At 48.6% G+C, this 22194-nt stretch overlaps 1 protein-coding gene across 6 annotated transcripts in view; it reads right to left on the bottom strand.

The window, feature by feature from the left end:
* Window positions 1–21942, bottom strand: part of CNPY1 (canopy FGF signaling regulator 1) — a 43608-nt gene extending 21666 nt beyond the window's left edge. For all 6 annotated transcript variants that reach the window (XR_001883092.1, XR_001883091.1, XR_001883093.1 and 3 more), the window contains exon 1: window positions 21809–21942. Coding sequence is in view for 3 of the 6 variants with exons in the window: in XM_017860566.1 (XP_017716055.1) it covers window positions 21809–21886 (78 nt within the window). In the remaining 3 variants the exon portion in view is untranslated. The remainder of the gene's footprint in view (window positions 1–21808) is intronic.
* Between the last annotated feature and the right edge of the window lie 252 nt (window positions 21943–22194).

The raw sequence follows: 22194 nt of genomic DNA, 5'->3' as shown, positions 1-22194 counted from the left end.
GACTTCTCTAGAAAACCAGAGCTAGGGAGTTTATTACAGACCGCTATGATAACGCTTTAATAACGGCCAATTACAGCATGCCTCCATGTTTGTTCATTACTGTGTCTCTGTTAATCTTGTAGTAAATTTCTTGCTTGATAGCTGTCACAATCAGCAGGAACACAATTATGTTACAGTGGAAACTGTCGTTGTGGTATATCTGTCTCTGCCATTACAGTCTGACAACCTCCAATAAATTTCACTCATCTTTATCGTTATTTTGGAGTGTCCTTCAGATATGAAACCAGTACTTAACCTGCTTAGTGACTGATAATTAATTTCACATTGTAGCAAAGATTTTCTTTCTGGAGGTTTAGTTAATGTAAAATTTTAATTGCATTGTAGCAATATTGCATCTAGTTTAATCACTAACTTTTCATCCATAAAAATTGAAATCACTGCTGATATTAGTTAAAAGTCAATATTTAGAAGTGAAACTTCAAAGCTCCTTTGCTCTAGGCTACAATAGGGGAAGCATGAATTCAGAAACTCTTGTAAGCTGATGAGATATATAATTAGCTTTTATGTTAATTGACTGCTATGAGTTTGTTGTATGACACTTCTTCATATAATATGCAAATAGCATTGACTGTTTAGTTTTATTAGACAATATAATTAGAAATCTAAAGGCACTCATTTCAATGAGGAATAATAAAGGCTGATACATTTCCAGTGTTCTGTATATCAGAAAAAAATGAATTGCATCTGGACGTAATAAGAGAGGTTTTAGCTAGACATTATTTAGGGAGCCAAAACCACATATAACAGAATTAATAGGAGTGCTTCCAGCCACCGTAAATTCCGTTATTTAAACAGGTGAATGTGTGGTGTCCATAAGACTTTGGGGGGAAAACACAAATGTTTCAGTACAATTTGCCACAAATAATAGTGTACTTAATGAAAATAATACCTAAATGTTGCCTGCAATAATTAGAGTGAAATAAGTCATTCTTACTTAAAATCATTTGCAAGTAAGTGTTCCTGTTCTTGTTACTCACAGACACTTACCAATAACATATATGCTTAGGTTTTCAAAAAAAAAAAGAGTAATAAAATAAGAAACAATGTGATTTTGGGGGGGATATTTTTTCCAGAATTTCATTTTTTTTTTGTAATTTCTAGAGCTTATTTTCAACTCACAGGTGGGGACCAAACAGGGGAAAAAAAAAAGGAAAAGCCATAATGCCATCAACATTTTCATGATCTTTCCAATTATTGGGAATCATCTAACAATTTGGATTCTTATGAAGCTTAAAAAACACACTTTCCTTTTATTATTAAATTAAATGCAAAATTGGTACTAGCATTTGCTTTCCTATTTTAAAATGCATTCTGCCAGTTTAAAAAATAAACCCTTTAATTTTGAACATTTTAGGTAGAATGAAAAGAAATACAGTCTGTCACATGAAAAATACCATGAGCTTAACCTCTGTTAAAAATCTTCTAAGCAAGCTCTTTGGGCGCCCAATTCACACTGCGCCTCTCGGCTGTGCCCTCCGGTGGGCACCGCTCAGAGGGCTCCTACTGGTTTCAAAAAACTCCTAAGAGGAGAAAGTGAGAGTACCTAAAAGGGCAGAGGTAACAATATTGCAGCATAAATGGAGCATGATGCGAATTTGTTCATTCATTCAACAAATATTTACTGAACTCCGTCTAATGTCAGACAAATACACTTCTGTAATTCCGACGGTTTAAAAAGAGGACCCTTCCGTGATTCTGCATAAAATTAAAATAAAATTTTGAAAAGAACATGTGCCCAGTGGAAGTCCAATAAACATGAATTAATGATAATATAACCCTTTGTCATCAATTGAGCTAAACACTGAAATTCAATATCTGTTTCCTTATTTTACAGCTTTCTGCCCAACAAAGAGCTGCATGTTTCACCGTCTCGTTACTGAGAACATAATGGTTGATGAGTGATGATCTGTTTGGGACCACCTCTGCAAAACATTTCCCCAACCTAGAAAAGGGGAAAAGTCCTATTTTTGGAATCTGTTGGGGCATTTCCCAACTTGGCCTTCTGAATGCTTGCAGGCATATGGCAAGACTTCCTTATAAAATGTTAGACTTCTGGCCGGGCGCGGTGGCTTACACATGTAATCCCAGCACTTAGGAAGGCCGAGACGGGTGGATCACCTGAGGTTGGGAGTTCGAGACCAGCCTGACCAACATGGAGAGACACCGTCTCTATTAAAAATACAAAATTAGCAAGGTGTGGTGGCACATACCTGTAATCCCAGCTACTCGGGAAGCTAAGGCGGGAGAATCGCTTGAACTTGCGAGGTGGATGTTGTGTTGAGCTGAGATCGCGCCATTGCACTCCAGCCTGGGCAACAAGAGCAAAACTCTATCTCAAGAAATAAAATAAAATAATAAAATGCTCGATATCTAAGAGGAAAAAGGACAAATGAACTGGATGATGAGTCAGGAAATTCTGCATGCTTCATCTCACAGATGTGAAAGCGCATACATACTGCACACACACACACACCACGCCATGCATACAGGCACACAGATGTGTGCACACACTTGGATTATGCAGAAGGGGCCAGCCAGCTGGCTTCTGGCAAGCAAACCAGAAAACATTGTATGGCTTCCGGGGAGGCAGAGACCGCTGCAAGCAGAGGGGCTTCAAGCTTTCCTGACCCTCTGCTCTTCCTGACCTGCGGTCTGTGCACAGGGCCACACCTCAGGGGAGTCCCTGCTCATCTGGTCTCCACACCCTCGTCCTGGTCTCAAGCCCCACCCCCCAGGAACTCTTTCACATCCTAAGAACAGGCCTTGGTGATTCGAACAAGAGGCTGTTCCACCTCCCAGACCACCAGGCCATGTCTGAAGCCACACCTGGAGAGCTGCTGCAGGGCACTGGGCCTCCCCCATGGGAGATGCTTCACCCACTGAAACAGACATAGTCCACCTCCCCCACCCGAGGGACCTGGGGACTGCAGGGTGTCTGTGCATCCCAGATGCCCAAAGTGAGTCCCTGATGTCCAGTCACAAACTGAGAGGGTGGAGGGAGGGACCAGGCTGCCTGAGGAGTCAACTAGAGGAAACGCGGGGATTCGGGGATTTCTTGGAGGTGTGTCTCTCGGCAGGTTTGTGCTGCTGACTAGGAATGCTGGGGAAAGGGAGAAGTCGTCCGGAACTGGGATGAAGTGGGGCCTTTCTGTAGTGGGGAGGGCAGAGCCTTTTTTTCAATAAGCATTCATTTTCTGGTTCCCAGGGGCTAGAAAGACAGCTCTTTCTTTAAAAACATCTGTTAATGGAAAAAAGTAATACATCAATTTGATTTCTTTAAAGCAAAACAAAAGAACAGAAGGGTAGAGTAAAACTAAGGCTCATCCCTCCGCCAGACACCTCAGGCCCCCAGCTCTCCTCCCCTGAGAAACATTGCAGGTGTGTGTCCACATGTGTGAGCAAATGAACATCCACGCGGGTCTGTGTCTGTCCTCCTCTTTGGCACAGATTGAAGCGCGACATGCACCCTGTTCAGCTGCTGCTGCGTCTTTGTCCCTTGATAGACCTCAGGGCCCAGAGGACTCACTCCGTGTCCAGGATTCAAAGGGACAAATGAACTGGATGATGAGTCATTCCCTGACCACTGACCATTCCCTGACCACTGACCATTCCCTGAAACAAGCGACTCACGAGTCAAATCCACCCCCATGGGAGACAAGAGTTAAAGAACGCCGTCCACCCAGGAGGCAGTTTCAGGTGGGGTGCTCCCAAGAGTTCTGAACGATGGCAGAATATGGCTAGAACATTTGCGAAAAATCAGTTATGTTGTTTCACTAACAGTGTTCAAGAAGTTTTTGGATAAAATTTACCTTAATCTATGCCAAAACAACAGTCTCAGTGAGAGAGGATGAGAGTTTTTAACCCCACTTCCCAAGTGCAGACCCCAGGGTTTCAGGGTTGGCCAGTGAGGAGTGGGCTGGCACAGGATGACAGCCAGAGCAGAACCGCGGGGACCTCAATAGAAACTCTCAGATGAGGAGGCTGAAGTATGATGAGGAACATGGTGTCCCCAAGGAGTCACAGGCTAAGCTGAACGGAAACCCACACAGAAGACTCCAACCCCAGCCTGGGGCACAACCAGTGCCTCTAGAATGCTCGGTCACCCAATAGGAGCAATGCTTACCTCAGCTGACTGGGAAGCTGGCCCAGCAGGAGTCTACTTCTTGGGGTCACAATGCCTCAGACCCAGTGTGCTATATCCAGGAACGTTCTGGGCCCAGGGTGACACTCAGGCCATTCCCTTGGTCCTGCCTGGCCACCTTCTGTTCCCTCCTGGTGCCTCCTCGCCCTCCTAGATCCTCAGCAGCCCTCCTGGAAGCCCTTAGGTTGGGCTGAGCTGTCACGGGCATTGCCTCTGCTGGGCCAGCAGATGGGCTGAAACTGCTGTGATTGGCATCTCCACCACCCTGGCCTTTAGCTGAAACATGGCTGCAGGTCCTTGGGGCATTCTATTTCCTAATCAACTTCTGCAGCAGCTGCTGCATGTGCCATGCCTTCCACAAACGACCAAGTAGGGCCATAGCTGTGGGCTGAATCATGTCGCCAAAATCCATATGTTGAAGCCCTAAATCCCGGGACCTCAGAATGGGACTTTATCTGGAGATGGGGCCTTTGAAGACGGGATTAAGAGCAGATGAGGTCACTGGGGTGGTCAATGAGACTGTATCTGGAGATAGGATCTTTGAAGAGGGGATTAAGATCAGATCAGGTCATTAGGGTGGTCCCTTTTCAAATCTGACCAGTGTCCTTGTAGGAAGAGGACATTAGGAAACCGACATGCACAGACGGACAGCCATGTGAGGACGCAGAGGGAAGACGCCATCTACAAGCCAAGGAGAGGCCTCAGGAGAAACCAGGCCTGAGACACCTTGATCCTCCTAGGTTTCCAGTCTCCAGAACCGTGCAAGAATGAATTTCCATTGTTAGTGGCTCCTGTCTGTGGGACTTGTTACACAGCCGCGGCTGTATCCACAGTCACAGAGCGTGACACCCTCCTGCCTCATACTCTGCTAGCTGCAGCCCATGCCCATGGATCTGAGCATTCACCAAGAACAGATGACTCCACCTCCAGGAAGCCCAGACACCATGCAGAGGCGGCCAGCAGGTCCACCCCACACGCCGAGCAACACGAAGGTCCCTGCAGGGCTGCACCTGCATGCGCAAAAAATGGTTGGTCATCTGAATTTGCCCTGCAACACGGCAAAGTGGGGGCACTGGGCTCGGTGTCCGCCCAAACACCTGAATGCTAGCCTGGCTTCACTTTTATTCACTGGCCATGAGCGGGGACATTCACACATCTTCTTGTCTTCTAGTGTCCTCATCTGTGGAACCGGGGCAATGATATCTGCCGTAATCAAGTAATTGGTTGGAAAATCCTTCAAAGCATTTGATGGGATACAGAAAGGTGCAGTGTTATTACTTTATCTCTGATAGCCATCATCGTCTTAGATCTTAAACACCTTTAAAATGACACGCATTGAACCAGCACAGTGATTTCTGTCCTCTCCCTACAGGTGGGGAGCAGGAGGAGGGACACCGTCCTGCATATGGCCCAGAAGCAAGGTCAACTGGTCCCTTCATGCCAGTGTGCATTGAAGAGCTTTCCCGTGAAGCTCTTTCTGCCGAAACACTTCTCCTCCCGTCCTCTCAGGAACTGGGAGCTGCCAGGAGGGGTGGCCAGATCCACAGTGCTCAAAGTGTGGTCCAGGGACCAGCAGCATGGCTCCCGTGGGAGCTCATCAGTCATGCAGAGTCCCAGGTGATTTGTGTGCACAGCCAAGTGTGAGCAGTGCTGGTTTAGAAAGATGAGGAGGAGGAAGAGGAAGACGGTAGCTACCTGATGATTGTTTTATATTCTGCTTTTGTGCTTTATCTAGAAAGCATGCAGCAGAGATCGGAGGAAGGGCCATTTGGTCCAGAGAAACCCTGGTTCACAGGCTTGTCCTGTTCCACACAATGTTGGGATGAGCTGAAGAAAATGCCTCCATTCTCAGACCCAAAAGGTGCAAAGACGGCACCTTTGGGAGAGCCAGGCACTCCCAGTGTCTTGAGTGCTGAATTTAGTAAGACACCGTATTGTGCATTCAAAAGCAATTAGATCTCTAGAATGAACTTTTCACTGGCACTCAAAGAGAACCAAGGAAGCAGAGAAGGATGATAAATGGCATCTTAGTGGCTCCTGGCACCTGTCTTAAGAGTAAGATCTTTTACTATATTATAGGGCTGGACAGTTCTCAAAATTGTATAGATCCTTCATGTCATTATTTTCTCTTGCATTTCTGGTCATCTGCAGCACACTCCCCAGGTGGGTGAGTGGTGTCCAAGGTCTCACCCTGCGGGACTGGGTTCTACTACTCAGGAACAGGCAGCCTGTGTGGTGGAATGCTCCCTCCCTGCAGGCACATACCTGCCGGACCATCCAGGAAGAAAAAGGGGTAGTGTTTTCTCTGATCCACCAAATTCAGATCATTCTAGAGCGAAATCCAATTTCAGTTTAGAAATGGGTTTCAACACTTAACATTTCAGACACTGAATCTTCTCCTGGCTCCAAAATTTTTTGTCTTTTTTGAAATACCCAGTTTTGAATAGGCTGTGACCAGACATGTCATCACTTCAGGTGGAGACAGGGCAAGTCATCAGCGAACACCTGGAGTGTGAAGAGGCCACAACACCCCAGGGGCTGGGGAAGGGGCGACCTGTGTCTTTCTGCTTGCCTAGTGGTTCCTGGATCCCAGGTCCATATCATCTTTGCCAGACTAGAAAGAATGGATGCAGGCTGGGTGTGGTGGCTCGTGCCTGTAAACCCACACTAGAGAGGCCAAGACAGGAGGATCCTTTGACCTCTTGTTTGAGACTAGCCTGAGCAACATAGTGAGAGCTCATCTTTACAAAAAACAAACAAAATTAGCTGGGCATGGTGGTGAGCACCTGTGGTCCCAGCTACTTGGGAGGCTGAAGTGGGAGAATCACCTGAACCCAGGAGGTCGAGGCTGTAGTGGACCGACATCGCACCACGGCACTCCTACCTGGTGATGAAACACGACCCTGTCTCAAAAACAAACAAACAAATAAATAAATAAATAAGAAAGAAAGAAGAAAAATGGGTGCAAAGTATAAAGAACAAGTTGAATCCAAACCTGACCTGTTATCAGTGGCAAAAAAGAGACTATTAATACGTTAATACTGTTCTGGTTAAATAAAATCTTTTGTCTTGTTTGCCTATTTACTCAAGTAATGAAATTCAAACGTGAAGGGAAGCAATGAACTCACAATCTTAGCATCCTGACAGATCGAAGTGTCTCTTTCCAGCCTTCACCCACATGTAGCTCTCATTCTCTATCCTCCATCCCACATATTCACACTGAATTCAGACACTTCCGTGGTATTACACAGCCTCCATATCCATAGTTAGTGGCAATAGAGTGCTCAATAAGAATTCATAGCTTCTTGACTTTGGGACATTTGGGGTATTGACAACATTTTAAAAATGGTCAATAACTCTGCTGTGAGGATTTCTGTATCCCTTTTTCCTGTAGAATTATTTTTGCGGAACATATTCCTAAATTTGGAGTAACTAGGTGGAAGGAGGTATACATTCCCATATGCTCACAGTTCTGGTCGAGGAATGGAAGAGCACTCAGCTAAGACAGAGACATCTATAAAATAAGCTGCAAACCAAATCACACTGTGAATTTCTGTAGTGGGCTCCCCTCTCGAAAGAGGAACAGGCAGCTCATCGTTTGGGATTCCTCTGAAACCTCTGGCTCTCGTTTATCCTGTCCACTTGGAGGCGAGAGCCCATGGTAGAAGGACAGATAGTGTGAGCTTCATTGTGCCGGCCGAGAGGACCCACATGCGGTCCCAGGGTATTTCTTAGCGCCTGCTGGGAGTGACCACTCTGCACAAGGGTCCTGCTGGACATGAAGATACAGCTGTGGACAAAGTGAAGGGCTCCCTGTCCTCCCAGCATCTGTGGTCTGGGTCTGAAATCGCCAGGCGGCAGCTTCCCTCTTATACAGAGTCCCTGGGCCGCCGCCTTGTTTATGAACGGTTGTCTCTTTTTCTTTTTTCTCTTTATTTTATTTTTATTTTTTTGAGACAGTTTCACTCTTGTCACCCAGGTTGGAGTGTAATGGTGCAATCTTGGCTCACTGCAACCTCCGCCTCCCTAGTTCAAGTGATTCTCATGCCTCAGCCTCCCGAGTAGCTGTGATTACAGCAGTTGTCTCTTTTAAGTCCTTCATGTCATTTGTTTCCATTTTGGCCCCTGCTGATTTTTTAAAAAGTAGATAGATGTGAGATAATTTTGTTCCATTTGAACAAAGCTTTTCACTACTTAAAATTAATAATCTCGAGATTACATTAAATGTCTTCCCTCTTGACACTGTGTGCATTTGGCTAAAGGGTATCTTTATGTTCGTTAATACCCACCTCTTGAAAGGGGGTTATGTTTCTAAATTTGGGGTATGAAACATTCCCCTTTGGCCAGGCGAGGGGTCTCACGCCTATAATCCCAGCATTTTGGGAGGCCAAGGCAGGCGGATCACTTGAGGTCAGGAGTTCAATACAAGCCCGGCCAACATGGCAAAACCCCACATCCACTAAAAATATAAAAATTAGCCGGGTGTGGTGGCACACATCTGTAATCCCAGCTACTTGCAAGGCTGAGGCATGAGAATAAAGAAAAAAAAGGAAGGAAGGAAGAAAGAAAGGCTGGCTGGCTCCCCCTCCAAAGCTCCTGAAGAGAAGAAAGCTTAGTCCCATATTCTTCCAGGCCCAAGAATCCTTGGCTGAGGGTGGAGCAAGCCTTCCAGGAAAGTCGCAGATGGGACTGTGATTGCAGAGATCACATGCATTCCGTAAACTCCACCCAGGAGCTCTGTGTGAAGGACTGACATGAACAAAAACAAGTGGTGTTTCTAATGGGCAGGACCAGGTTTCTTTACATGCAGGCAACCCAAGAATGGCAAAGAACTCCCCGGAGTAGAAAGTCTAGTGCACGCCATGAAGCCAAACGCTGAGATCCGCTTGCTTGTTCATGGCCCCTGAGCACCAGGGTCTTGCTGGACATGCAGATACAGCAGTGGACAAAGTGAAGGGCTCCCTGTCCTCCCAGCATCTGTGGTCTGGGCCTGAAATCACCGGGTGGCAGCCTCCCTCTTATACAGAGTCCCTGGGCCGCCGCCTTGTTTATGTACAGCCCGTGAGCTGAGATTGGTTTTTACATTTAGAAAGGATTGAAAAAAGGTCAAAATAATAATATTTAATGACACATGAAAATGATATGAAATGCAAATTGCAGTGTCCATACATACAGTTTCGTGGGACACAGCTGCGCCCACATTTACATACTGTCCCCAACTGAGCCGAGTGGTGGCAGGCGCCCAGCACTCGACACCCTGAGCTCTGGACTGTGTTTACAGAAGATGCTTGCCAGGTTCCAGCATGCCAGCCTCACGTCAGGGGCCTTGCACCTGCAGTTTGCAACCTGCGCCCTGCCCTGCGGCTGAGGTCACCCTACCTCTGCAAGGGCAGGTTCCCAGCTGCTCATGCCCCTGCCAAATCGTCTTCCTTTCTTTGGAGGCCAACAGCATTTTCCTCCTACTGGGCACAACCGAGGTTCCTCTAGACATGCTGAACACGCACGTGCGCATGTGCCCACATGCATCCACACACACAGCTGCGGCACCAACTGGAGAGTCAGGCTGCGTTCACCCAGGCGCTGCATCTTCTACCTGTTGGCGTTGACTGAGGATGCCTTCTGGGCCAGGAGCCATGAACGGGGCTTTTCAGATAGAGGTGCAGTCCTCTGTGACAGCCTGGCGGGGTGGGTATCGCTACCGCATGTCGTAGGCCAGGAAACCGAGGCCCTGAGACACACTTCAAAGTGGGGGAGGCCGAGGGTGTGACTGACACACCAGGCCATGTCTCTGCCTATGCCACCATATGGTGCACACTCTGTAAGTGCCTGTTGACCTGGTTTCCTCTTGGCCTAAGGTGGGTGGGTGGTAGCCACGTTAGGGTATCCCTGCTGGGGGCTTCCATCCCTGCTCCAGTTCCTACCCTGAGGTTGGCGGCCCACCCCATTTCACAGAGGAGGAAACGCAGCCTTCAAGAGGGTGAGTCTCTCGCTCAAGGTCACAAAACCAGGTTAGATGCTGAAGCCAGAAGATAAACCAGGTCTATCTGGAGCCAAAGCCTTTCTCCAAGTGTCAGGGCCAGAGGGTGTGAGCACCTCATCTTCATGGAGGTGCTGGGATACCTCCGCAGTCCTCATAAGAGATGCTGCACCTATCTACACCACCATGCACACCCCCCTGGGTTGCTCCTTACAGCACACCAGTCACAAAGAGCACCAGGCAGGTGCCCCCAAATGGGTTCTAGACCAATCAGTGTCATGGAACTCAGCCTCCCCTCTCTTTTTCCAAGACAACCAATGCATCACTTTCCTGCCCAACATTCTATGGAAAGAACCATTTGAAAACAGCCAGACTCAAAGCCAAAGCACATTAAATCCAGCCTCCCTCTATGGGAGCCGCACGGTGCCCACTGTGTCTTCTGGCTCCTTTTGTCCTGGGGGAAAAACACCGCAATCCTCTAAACACATCCCATTATCCTCCATTCTTTACCCGATTTGTGGATTCAAACAATTCTTATTCAGTGGAATAAGGAGCAATTAACAGGACTAGGGATTTATTAAGGATAAGTCATGCCAGACAGTTTTGACAGCTTGTTTTGAGTGTGACAGAATTACAAAATCCGAGGCTAGATGCATTATGTATTTAGGTTTTTGTGCAGCATCTAATACCAGGCTTGTGAAATTATTCTTGCCAAATGGTCTGAACCCGCCTGGATGAGAACAGTCTCATGTACCAGAAACTGACTCAAAGATCAGAGACAAAGGATAAATGACATTCAGCCATGCACCCAGATGGGGGTCGGCGTGGCAGGCGTAGGGAGTGGTGCTTCACGAGGGGCTGCAAAGGTCAATGTTAGGGTTTGTTTCCCGCAACGTCTTCATTATTATTTGGTGGGAAGGGCACACTGCCGGCCACCAGGACTGTGTGGGAGGGTGGGAAGCTCCAGCCTCTGAGAGCTGATGCTCACCCTGCAGCTGCTCAGCAGTGACGGAGCATGAAGAGGCCACAGAGGGACCGGAGCAACACGGGGACTGGGCCAGTGCCCCCAACACCCCTGCTGCCCAAGAACAACCCACGGAAGGCGGGAGGGGACAAAGCCCATCAGCCTCATGGACTTGGAGAGTGGGGAGGGCCCCGGGGTCCCCCAGCCATAAAGCCTCAGTGGGTTGGACTGTGTCCCCAGAGAAACGCTCAAGTCCTAACCCCAGTACCTGTGAATGTGACCTTATTCAGAAAAAGGGTCTCTGCAGATATACTCAGTTAGGTTGAGGTCATATTAAGATAGGATGGGTTCTAATCGCATATGACTGGTTCCTTACAAGAAGAGACCCAGACCACACAGGGGAGGAAGGCCGTGGGACCACAGAGGCAGCGGCTGGAGTGATAGGTCTCCAGTCCCAGGAACACCAAGGGTTGCCACCACCACCAGAAACTAGAAAGAGTCACGGACTAGATTTTCCCTCTGAGCCCCCAAGAAAAATATGAGCCTGCCAACACCACGGTCTTGGACTTCTGGCCTTTGAGCTGTGAGGGAATCGCTTCTGGCCTTTGACCTGTGAGGGAATCGCTTCTGCTTGAGACATCTGGATTGTAGTGCTTAATTACGGAAGCCTGAGGTCACTAATGGAAGTCTGATTTCAGAAGTGAAGAATCAATAATGGAGTCCAATGGTCCCCACTTCTGTCTCAAGGCTAGAGGTGGGGTGGTAAACTGAGGCACCGCACAAGCCACACCTGCCAAGGGGTAGATTCATTTTCCCTCCAAGATACACACGACAAAAGAAGAACTTTTCTCTAAGGCAGGGGTCCCCAACCCCTAGGCCTTGGACCAGTACCAGTCCATGGGCTGTTAGGAGTCAGACCACACGGCAGGGGGTGAACTGCAGGCCAGCGAGAGAAGCTTCAGCTGTATTTACGGCCGCTCCCCAACGTTCACATTACCGCCTGAGCGCCACCTGCTGTCAGATCAGCAGCGGCGTTAGATTCTCACAGGAGCATGAACCCTATTGTGAATGGCATATGCAAGGGACCTAGGTTGACGCTCCCCATGAGAATCTAATGCCAGATGATCTGTCACTGTCTCGCATCACCCCCCAGATGGGACCATCTAGTTGCAGGAAAACAAGCTCAGGGCTCCCACTGATTCTACATGATGGTGAGTTGTATAATTATTTATTTATATATTACAATGTCATAATATAAATAAAATGCACAATAAATATAAAGCACTTGAATCATCCCCAAACCGTCCCCCTACCTTTAACATTGGAAAAATTGTCATCCACGAAACCTATCCCTGGTGTCATAAAGGTTGGGGACCGCTGTTCTAAGGGGCCCAAGGGAAGATTCAGGTCTGTTAGGTGGTGGCTAGCACAACCCTCAGCACCTGGCGGCACAGCTGCACCTGTTGTTTGTATTTATGAAATGGAACACACGTGCCATCAGCACCTGGTGAATTACCTCTAACTCTGTGCTATGCTACTATCATCTTTCTCTCTCTCTCAGCACTTCATACCCTCAGATGATGGTTTTTTTTGGTCTGTTCAGGAGTACTGAATCAGCTGTTTATTTCTTCCCCCTGAGGATAGTATAGCATTTCATCTTTCTTTCTTTCTTTCTTTCTTTCTTTTTTTATTTTTTGAAACATAGTTTCACTCTTTGTTGCCCAGACTGGAGTGCAATGGTGCAATCTCGGCTCACCAAAATCTCCACCTCCTGGGTTCAAGTGACTCTCCTGCCTCAGCCTCCCGAGTAGCTGGGATTCCAGGCATGCACCACCACGCCTGGCTAATTTTTGTATTTTTAGTTTCTCCATGTTGGTTATGCTGGTCTCAAACTCCCGACCTCAGGTGATCCACCCGCCTCAGCCTCCTAAAGTGCTGGGATTACAGGTGTGAGCCACTACACCCAGCTCATCTTTCTTTATTCCCAAATTCTAAATGCAATGTTTCCCCCTCTTAAACAGAGTATTTGGTATTCTCCTACAGATTTTCAAATTTGCCCCAGCCAGTACTGGTAAGACCACAGACTCCATCTCAGTCCCACACCCAACAGGTCTTACTGTACTGTAAAGCTACTGTCTGGATAAACAGGGCTTCCTAGACCCCAAAGCCGCACTATTTGTGTCTTTTCTATGAAACCCCAATTCTGGTCTTGTGGACTCTTTTTATATCATGCTAGTCTTGATCAGCTAAAACCTGACACCCCAGACACAACGTCATCAAATTCAATACCCAGTAGGTGAACAGGTGCCTAACATCAAATTCAATACCCAGTAGGTGAACAGGTGCCTAACTCCTCTGTTTTTCTCAACATTGTATCACTCTCCTAGAGTCTTCACAAAATATCAGAAATTGTCCCCAACTCCTCATAGAATTAACATGACATAGCTATAATCAACTACTTATTCTTTCATTTTCCAGACGTCGAGAACCTATTATGAGCAAAATATTGTGCTAGGGAATGGGGTACGAGATTAAAACCTAATTAAGGACAGAAATGTGTTACAGTACATACATAGCAAGAATAAAATGCAGAATTTAACAAATATCCTAAAATGCTATAAAATACTTTTGATGTCCCGAAGTTGTGAGAGGATATCTGATATCTTAATTTTCCACAAATTCATCTTTGTGAAAAAGTGAGAAAGTATCATTCCAACTCAGTGCGGGGGAAGCAAGACTTATTTCATAAACAGCACTGGTACATGCCGTGATGTTCATCCAGAAAACACCCTCCATATCAACTCCACATGTAGATGGAAAAGATAAAGCATGCACTAATGGGAGAAAATTCAGAAAGCGATTTGTATAACAAAAGGCTGGCAGGGGACATTCTCAAACGAGACGGGGTGCCCAGTGCCTTCGTGGACAGGGAGGTGTCCATGCGGGAGAGGAGCCACCACACACGGATCACAGTCAGGAGGAGACACGCATCAGGCAGGCCAGGGAGAGTTACTATCCCCATATTCACAATGGTGTAAAAGACAACCACCCAGCAGAATACTGGACAAAGGCTACAAATGCATACCTGGAAATAAGAAATCCAAATAGCACACTGGTGGAAAGATGCGTAACTACAGTCAATGAAAGGGGAATGAAGGCAATAGCGAAATACCATCTTTCACTGGTCAGATTACCCAAATTTTAAAAATGCTATTATCCAGTGCTGGCAAAAGGCAAGAAAGCAGCCTCTGTCATCCACTGCTGGCAGGAATGTCCACGCTGCAGCCTTCGGAGAAGCAGTCCAGCAACACAGGTTCGGGTTAAAATCTTCCTACCTTTTGACCCCTGCCTTTTAGGAATCTGTCCTGGAGAAATCCAATCAACAATACTGAAGGAAGCATCACCATGGGGGCTTGCTGCAACGTCGCTGTGTGGTGGCAAAACACCAGAAACAACGTGTGTCCATCTGTAGAATGGTATTCTTAACTGGAAAACGTCCATATCCTAGGCAGCTACATTTTTGTTTGTTTGTTTGTTTGAGGGGGAGTCTGGCTCTGTCACCCAGGCTGGAGTGCATTGGCATGATCTCAGCTCACTGCAACCTCCACCTCACAGGTTCAAGTGATGCTTCTGCCTCAGCCTCCTGAGTAGCTGGGACTACAGGCGCCTGTCACCACGCCCAGCTAATTTTTGTATTTTTAGTGGGAATGGGGTTTCTCCATATTGGCCAGGCTGGTCTTGAACTCCTGACCTCAGGTGATCCACCCACCTCTGCCTCCCAAAGTGTTGGGATTACAGGCATGAGTCACTGCTCCCGGCCACAGCTATGCTTTTAAAGAAGTTAGATCTCTGTCTGTTGACCTGGACAGTGTGTGGGACACCAAGTGCCTCAGTCTGTTAAGACTGCCATCACAAAATACCATCGACTAGGTGCCTTAAACAGCAGAAACTTGGCTGGACTTGATGGCTCATGCCTGTAGTCCCAGTGCTTTGGGAGGCTGAGGCGGGAGGCTTGCTTGAGCACAGGAGTTGAAGGTTACAGTGAGCTATGATAGCACCACTGCCCTCCAACATGGGCAACAGAGCCAGCCCCATCTCAAAAAAAGAAAGAAAAAAATACAGACAGGATCTCACTCTGTCGCCCAGGTTGGAGTACAATGGTGCAATCCTGGCTCACTGCAACCTCCACCTCCCGGGTTCATGCGATCCTACCTCAGCCTCCTGAGTGGCTGGGACTATAGGCGGCACGAGTCACCATGCCTGGCTAATTTTTGTACTTTATGTAGAGATGGGGTTTTGCCATGTTGCCCAGGCTGGTCTTGAACTCCTGAGCTCAAGGAATCCACCCACCTTGGCCTCCCAAAGTGCTGAGATTACAGGCGTGAGCCACCATGCCTGGCCCCAACACTTTTTTCTTATAAAACAGATATGTATTTTCTCACAGTTCTGGAGGCTGGAAGTCTAAGATCAAGGTGCTGGACGATTCTGTTGCTGGCGAGGGCTGTCTTCTCAGCTCACAGTGGCCTCCCGGGGAAGCATCCACAGAGGCAGGGCGTGCCCTGGCGTCTCCTCCTGTCTTGTAAGAACATCAGTCCCACTGGATCCGGGCTGCAGCCTCAGGATCTCAGGGGACCTTAATCACCTCCATAAAGGCCCTGTCTCCATCCTGTACAGTCACAGGGAAGGCAGGGCTTTATCATGACTTTGGGGGGCACCGCCAGGCCATTGTGTGCAGAAAACATTTAAACTTATTTAACATTTCCACATTCTTCAGTAGAATATACGTAGCATGATTTCACTATTATTTTAAAACATTGAAGCCAAAAACCTGCATAGCTGCTGCCTGGTGTCTGAGCGAGTGCAGTGTTGGCAAGGGCAAGGCTCTTGACTTCAATGGGAATGGAGCAGGGTTGGGAGGCAGATATGCGTCTTTTCCCTTATCTCTTGCTAAAATCATCTTGTGTTATTTTGATAATTAATTTTTTTTTTTTTTTTTTTTTTTTTTTTTGAGGCAAGGTCTTACTGTCACCCAGGCTAGAGTGCAGTGGTGCAATCACACAGCTCATTGCAGCCTCGCCCTCTTGGGCTTAGGTGATCCTCCCTCCTCAGCCTCCTGAGTAACTGAGACCACAAGTACACGCCGCCACACCCTGCTAATTTTTTTTATTTGTATTTTTTATTTTTTTTATTTTTGTAGAGACAGGATCTCCCTGTGTTGCCCAGGCTGGTCTCAAAATCCTGAGTTCAAGCTATCCTCCCACCTTGGCCTCCCAAAGTGCTAGGATTATAGGGAGGGGTGAGCCACGGCAGCTGCCCTTAACATTTTTAACAAACGAATATTTGAAAACCCGCATAGAGTCATGAGACAGGTGAGTATTTGGCCTACCTGATTTGCACAAGGCCTGGAAAGCCACACACAGGGGTCCTGGCCACTGCTGGGCCAGTGCAGAGATCTCCAGGAGCCTCTCCTGAGGCGTGCCCTGGTGGCCCCGAAGGAGTTCAGGCTCCTTCCCCAAAGCTTCAGGCAGCTTGAGAGCTCCTTTGCTAAATAGATGAGCTTATTAGTGGACCTCAGGAACCCCCTCAAATATTAGAAACGAGCATTAATCCTGCATTTTCATCGAGAAGGGACAGCAGGAGCTCTCCCGAACACGCACCCCCAGCCTCCATGTGGCTGGAGAGGGCTCCTTTCCTCTGATGTGTTCAGAAAGTTCAGGAAAAAGGACATGAGAAGGACCCAAAGAGCCTAATTAACTTTGACTTGACTTCAACAATGGGCAGGAGAATAAGACCCCTTTTAATATAAAATTAAAATCTCTCCACCGGAGCCCTATCCTCGCCAGCTCTCTCTCTCATTGCTTTAAATTGGTTTTCTTGGCCGTGTAGGACTGTGGTGGGCGGGCCCAGGAGCCCAGACTCGCCCATTCCCGGGCAAGTGTGTTCACAGCGCTCTGACAACGCTGGCTCTCGGTCATTGTCACTCTCCCTTCTCTGGCCCAGGTTAAGCTATGTCGTGGGGGGATCAGCTGCTGCCAACGTGGAGGTCAAGCTGGGATCACTTCTTCATTCCAACTGGAGAGAAGGGAAGTTCAAGTCCAGCAGAGGGTGGGTGGGTAGACGGTGGCACTCAGAAACGTCAGCCGGACCCCTGGCCCTGCACAGGCAGGACAGCAAGGTTGTGGCTCTCCAGGGCCAGCTGAAGCACAGGACACTGTCTCCACTGCTACAAAGCATCAGAGATTCCCATCTTCTTTGAAGCACGGCCATCTTGGCCTTCCTGCACTTCCCTGTTCTGTTAGAGACCTAGTCATAGACAAGGCTTCTCCACCTAAGAAAAAACAACTTTGTCCCAGCCATGAGTATTCTGGGCTTCAGAACCTGGAGGTGTTGAAGACCCCAGGAGGGGAACTGCACCGTCGGCTCCTGGTGAGTAGCCAGAGGCTGGGAGTGGCTGTTTCCCAGTCTTTCATGAGACACCAGAAGTCTGACGTTCTACACGAAATCTTGATCCACATTGGAGGCCCTGAGCCTCCAACCTTCCATGTGGCTGGGTCCTTCCGCCATCACCCTCACCCATCACAGCTTCAGACACCTCTGGCCTGTGTTTGTTTCCTAACCTGCTGTAACAAAGTGTCCCAAGCTAGGGCCTTGAAACAACAAAAATTCACTCTCTCACAGCTCTGGAGGCCAGGCAGCCAAGACTGAGGCACCAGCAGGGCCGTGACCTCCCTGCAGGCTCAGGGAAGGGTCCTTCCTTCACTCTTCATAGTTCCGGTGGCTGCTGGCAACCCTTGACATTCCTTGGTTTGTGGACGCATCACTGCACCTCTGCCTCCCAGGGCCCTTGGCATTCTCCCCGGTGTGTGTCTTTGTGTCTCCATCTTATCTTCTTATGAGGATGCTGGTCACTGGATTAGGCCCTGCCCCACCCTACCCTGCTCCAGTATGACCTCATCTTAACTGACAACATCTACAAAGGTTCTATTTCCAAATAAGGTCACCCTTCAAGTTTCTTTTCTTGTTTTTTTATTTTTTTTATTTTTTGAGACAGAGTCTCATTCTGTCGCACAAGCTGGAGTGCAGTGGTACAATCTCGGCTCACTGCAACCTCTGCCTCCCTGGCTCAAGCGATTCTCATGCCTCAGCCTCCGGAGTAGCTGGGATTATGGGCGCCCGCCACCACGCCCAGCTAATTTATTGTATTTTTAGTAGAAACGGGTTTTACCATGTTGGCCAGGCTGGTCTCGAACTCCCAACCTCAAGTGATCCACCCGCCTCAGCCTCCCAAAATGCTGGTATTACAGGCGTGACCCACTGTGCCCGGCCCACACTTCAAGTTTCTGAGTGGATGCAAATTTGGGGGGCACTGTTCAATCCAGTGCACTGCTTCACTGGATTTAGGGCATAGTTCCACAACCACCTTAGCCTCTTCCTGTCCTGCTGATGTGTCTCTCTCTCCACACTGGCCCTAACTATAGTCAGAGGTCCACAACTGGTAGCGAAGGTTTTTAAATGGAAATAAACACACATCACCAGCAGGGTTTGTTTTGGTTTGGTTTGGTTTTGGTGGTTTTTTTTTTTGGAGACAGAGTCTCACTTTGTTACCCAGGCTGGAGTACAGTGGTGCAATTATAGCTTACTATAGCCTTAAACTCCTGGGCCCAAGCAATCTTCCTCCCTCAGCGCCTCTCCCCTCCACAACCCCTGCACCTGCCCAAGTAGCTAGGACTACAGATGTGTACCACCATACCCAGCTATATTTTTTTAAGAAAGTTTTTTACAACTGGGGTCTTGCTATGTTGCCCAGGGGTCTTGAACTCCTGGCCTCAGGCGATCCTCCCACCTTAGCCTCCCAAAGTGCAGGGATTATAGGTGTGAACCACTGCCTAAGGCCAGGCAGCCTTAGATCATTCTTTATATGGTTACAACCCCACAACTTTCTTTAAACATTGGCAGCTGGATTTGAGTGAAGAAAATTCCGGACTTTTATAGAACAGGGTTTCTCCACCCTCAGCACTACTGTCGTGGGGGACCCAGTGATGCTGTGTTGTGGGGCCGCCCTGTGCACTATGGTGCTGAGCGGCATCCCTGCCCCCACTCGCTGCATACCAGGAGCCTCTCCTCCCCTCCAGTTGTGAAAACCAGGAATGTCTCCAGTCACTGCCAAATGTCCCTTGGGGAACAAAACCATCCCCAGTTGAGAACCACTGGCATAGAACCCAGCTCCAAAAGTAGAAACTTGGGCTCAGTCATTCTGCTGAGATAAAGGCTCTCTGCTCTCCAGTCTGATGGTCTCCCTGTCTTGGCCTTCCACATAGTTTTGTTCAGGTGGAACCCTTTGTGCAGTTTGACTTGATATCCTTGGCTATAAACTGAGCCCAGAACCAATCTGACTGTCCCCAGACACAACCCGCCTAGTTCCCACAGGCACGCGTGCCCTGCGTCCTCAGGCCTCGACTGAGATCCGATGCTGCAAACTGCGTGACCGTTCACCCTTTCTTCTAGGTGTTAACAGGCTTCTCATTCCAGAAAGCCTTTTTTAAAAGGAAAATGTGGGCTCATACTATGCCAAAATTCTTGGCAAATAATCGCCTTCTGTGCTAAATGTTGATGTTTTTAGAAACAGAAATTCAAGAAATGGAATCTAAATAACCTGTAGATAATTAGGCTAGCTCTGACATTGAAGTTCGAGAGGCTTCAATAACCAGCTTAGAAGTTTTGGTGTTGGACACCACCAAGCCTTCAACCAGCCGGCCCTGATTTATAGTCTGCTCAAAGCGTGTCCTTCTCTTCCTCTCTCCGCAGCTTAGGATATCGGCACTTCCCTGTCAAATGGGGCTGTGCCCACGGTGACACAGCCAGCATTCAGAGAGGGGATAATTCCTTATTTGTACTTCTGTTTCCTAAGACCCCCCCGTTGACCCTCTGGGAGCTTTCTCTGCATTCAGCTTCACACAGTCACACCAGGCAGACAGCAAACAGGGAATCCCAGCAAGAATGTCAGGCCCAGTGGGTGCCGGCCTAAGAGAGAGCCTGGACAGAGCTCCGGGGTGGTGCCTCAGAAGTGGGGAGATGGCTTGTTTTGATTCACCAGTTCCCTAGAACCACCTAAGCCCTGGGCCTCTGGCCACTGTCAGCCCGAAAGCAACAGCAAGAAGCCTTGAGCAAGATGAGTGGCCCTTGCTGTGCGCACTGTCACTCTCCCTACATGGATTGGGTTAAAGTGTGAAAACGAGACCCACCTGGATTCCACACTGACAGCTTGAGCAAATAAAGAGGATATGCGTCAACATCTGCTCAAACTGATACATAAGATTTTGCAGAGATCAATGTCTAGGAGGATACTTCATAAATTAAAATGATACTAAAATTTAGAGAGGAAAAATTGGTTCTGAAAATTCAGCGTGATTGGTTTTATAGCTGATGGATGACAAAGCTAGCTTCGTGGGTTCTGCTGCCAGAGGGGGGCTGTGTCTCTGTGTGTCCCTGCAGGCTCTGTATCTCTCTGTAGGTCACTGCCTTTCTCAACTGTTCTTGGACAGCATTCTCCAGCTCTTTACAAGGAGGACCCCAGATGACCCACTGCTGTATTTTATGGTTCCTACCACCTCCTCTGAAACTATGTTGCTGAGAAGTTTTTTTCAATCAAATCCAACTGAAAAGAACTTGAATTCTAAAATGCCATAATACCTCTACAATGTCTTCCCACATTATTACAATGGAAAAACTGCCCCACTCATAGAGTTGGGTCTGCAACACACACGCGCTTGTGCCTCACCGTCTCCTGGCCATGCGTGTTGGGAGTCCCTGGGGAACATGACGGACAAAGTTCGTCTCATCAATCAGGAAAATGCCCTCACACGCCACCTGTCTGAGTCTACAGTCAGAAAACCAAATGTGCTCATTTCTCCTTTACCGGTATTACAACCAAAAGAATCCCAATTCGATACCCACTCAGTGTCCTTCTAACAGATACAAGCTCTGCCCATCACTCGAGAATCTTCTGCTGCAGTTAGAGTAACCAAGCATAAGCCCTAGAGTGAGAACCTCCGTGCGGCTCACACCACACAGGCAGCCGCAGAAACAGCGCCTCCCGAACGGCGCGGCCTTGCTCACCCTCCGAACCCCGGCGGCGCCCGACAGGAACGGCTGGAGGGAGGAAAGAGCCAGGCACCTCTCCTTCAGGGTCTGACACTGTCACTTGGCACATCAGTGAGTCTGCTCGGATATTCCGGCTCGGAACATGCCGGTTCGCCAGAGAGGGAGGGGAAACATAACGAGCTTGTGCCTCATTCCCGACGGCTCTCCACGCAAAGTGAACGTGTTTAAGCCCACGCCCAAGTGAGGCGTGCACACCCACGTCCCCACGCGTGCAGGGCGCCCCCCGGAATGGCAGAGAGGCGGACGCTCCGGCCAGCGCAGAGCGGGGCCAGCTCCGCCACCCCGTGCGTGGGAAGTCCCGCGGTACCAGCAGGGTCCACCGCTTCGCTCCGTCCTGGTCCCGCGTGAAAGCCCCGAGGGGCAAAGTGGGTATCAAATGTGAATTCCACTCGTGCACGGCGCCGAGCGTGATGAAAATCTGAGCGCCTCTGACCGGGGAAGCAATAGCTATGGGATTAAGGCGAATTTCTTATGGAGACCAGAAAGACGTGCGGTTGGTAATTACCTGCTCCCTGTGGTACAGTCCGTCCTCCATGCCTGGCTCTAACCGGACAGACTCTCGGCGGCTTTGCTCTCCCGGCATTGTTTCAGCACCCACCAAGAGGATTAAAAATAATCTCTTTCCCTTTTAATTTTGTGTCCCCCGCATCCCCTCCTCCTCCCCACATCCCCTGGGACGGCATGAATTTTAATCCCTGAGGTTTGAGAGGGGAGGGGCGTTAACCCCTTGTTGAGGCGGCGGCCCGAGGCCTGGAAGCCCGGGGGGAAAGGTCCCCCTGCTGGCCCCGCCGGGAAGAGCACTGCGACCCCCCAGGACACTGACGATGCCCGCCGTGTGTGTGCACTGCCCAGGCCAGCGGGTTAGGGGCCCCAAAACCGGGAAGCAGGAGA

The sequence above is a fragment of the Rhinopithecus bieti genome, unplaced genomic scaffold, assembly GCF_001698545.2.
Source record: "Rhinopithecus bieti isolate Rb0 unplaced genomic scaffold, ASM169854v2 scaffold_50877, whole genome shotgun sequence".
NCBI classification, from domain to species: domain Eukaryota; kingdom Metazoa; phylum Chordata; class Mammalia; order Primates; family Cercopithecidae; genus Rhinopithecus; species Rhinopithecus bieti.
Note: the sequence above shows the minus strand (reverse complement) of the source record. Positions and strands in the feature narration are given on the sequence as shown.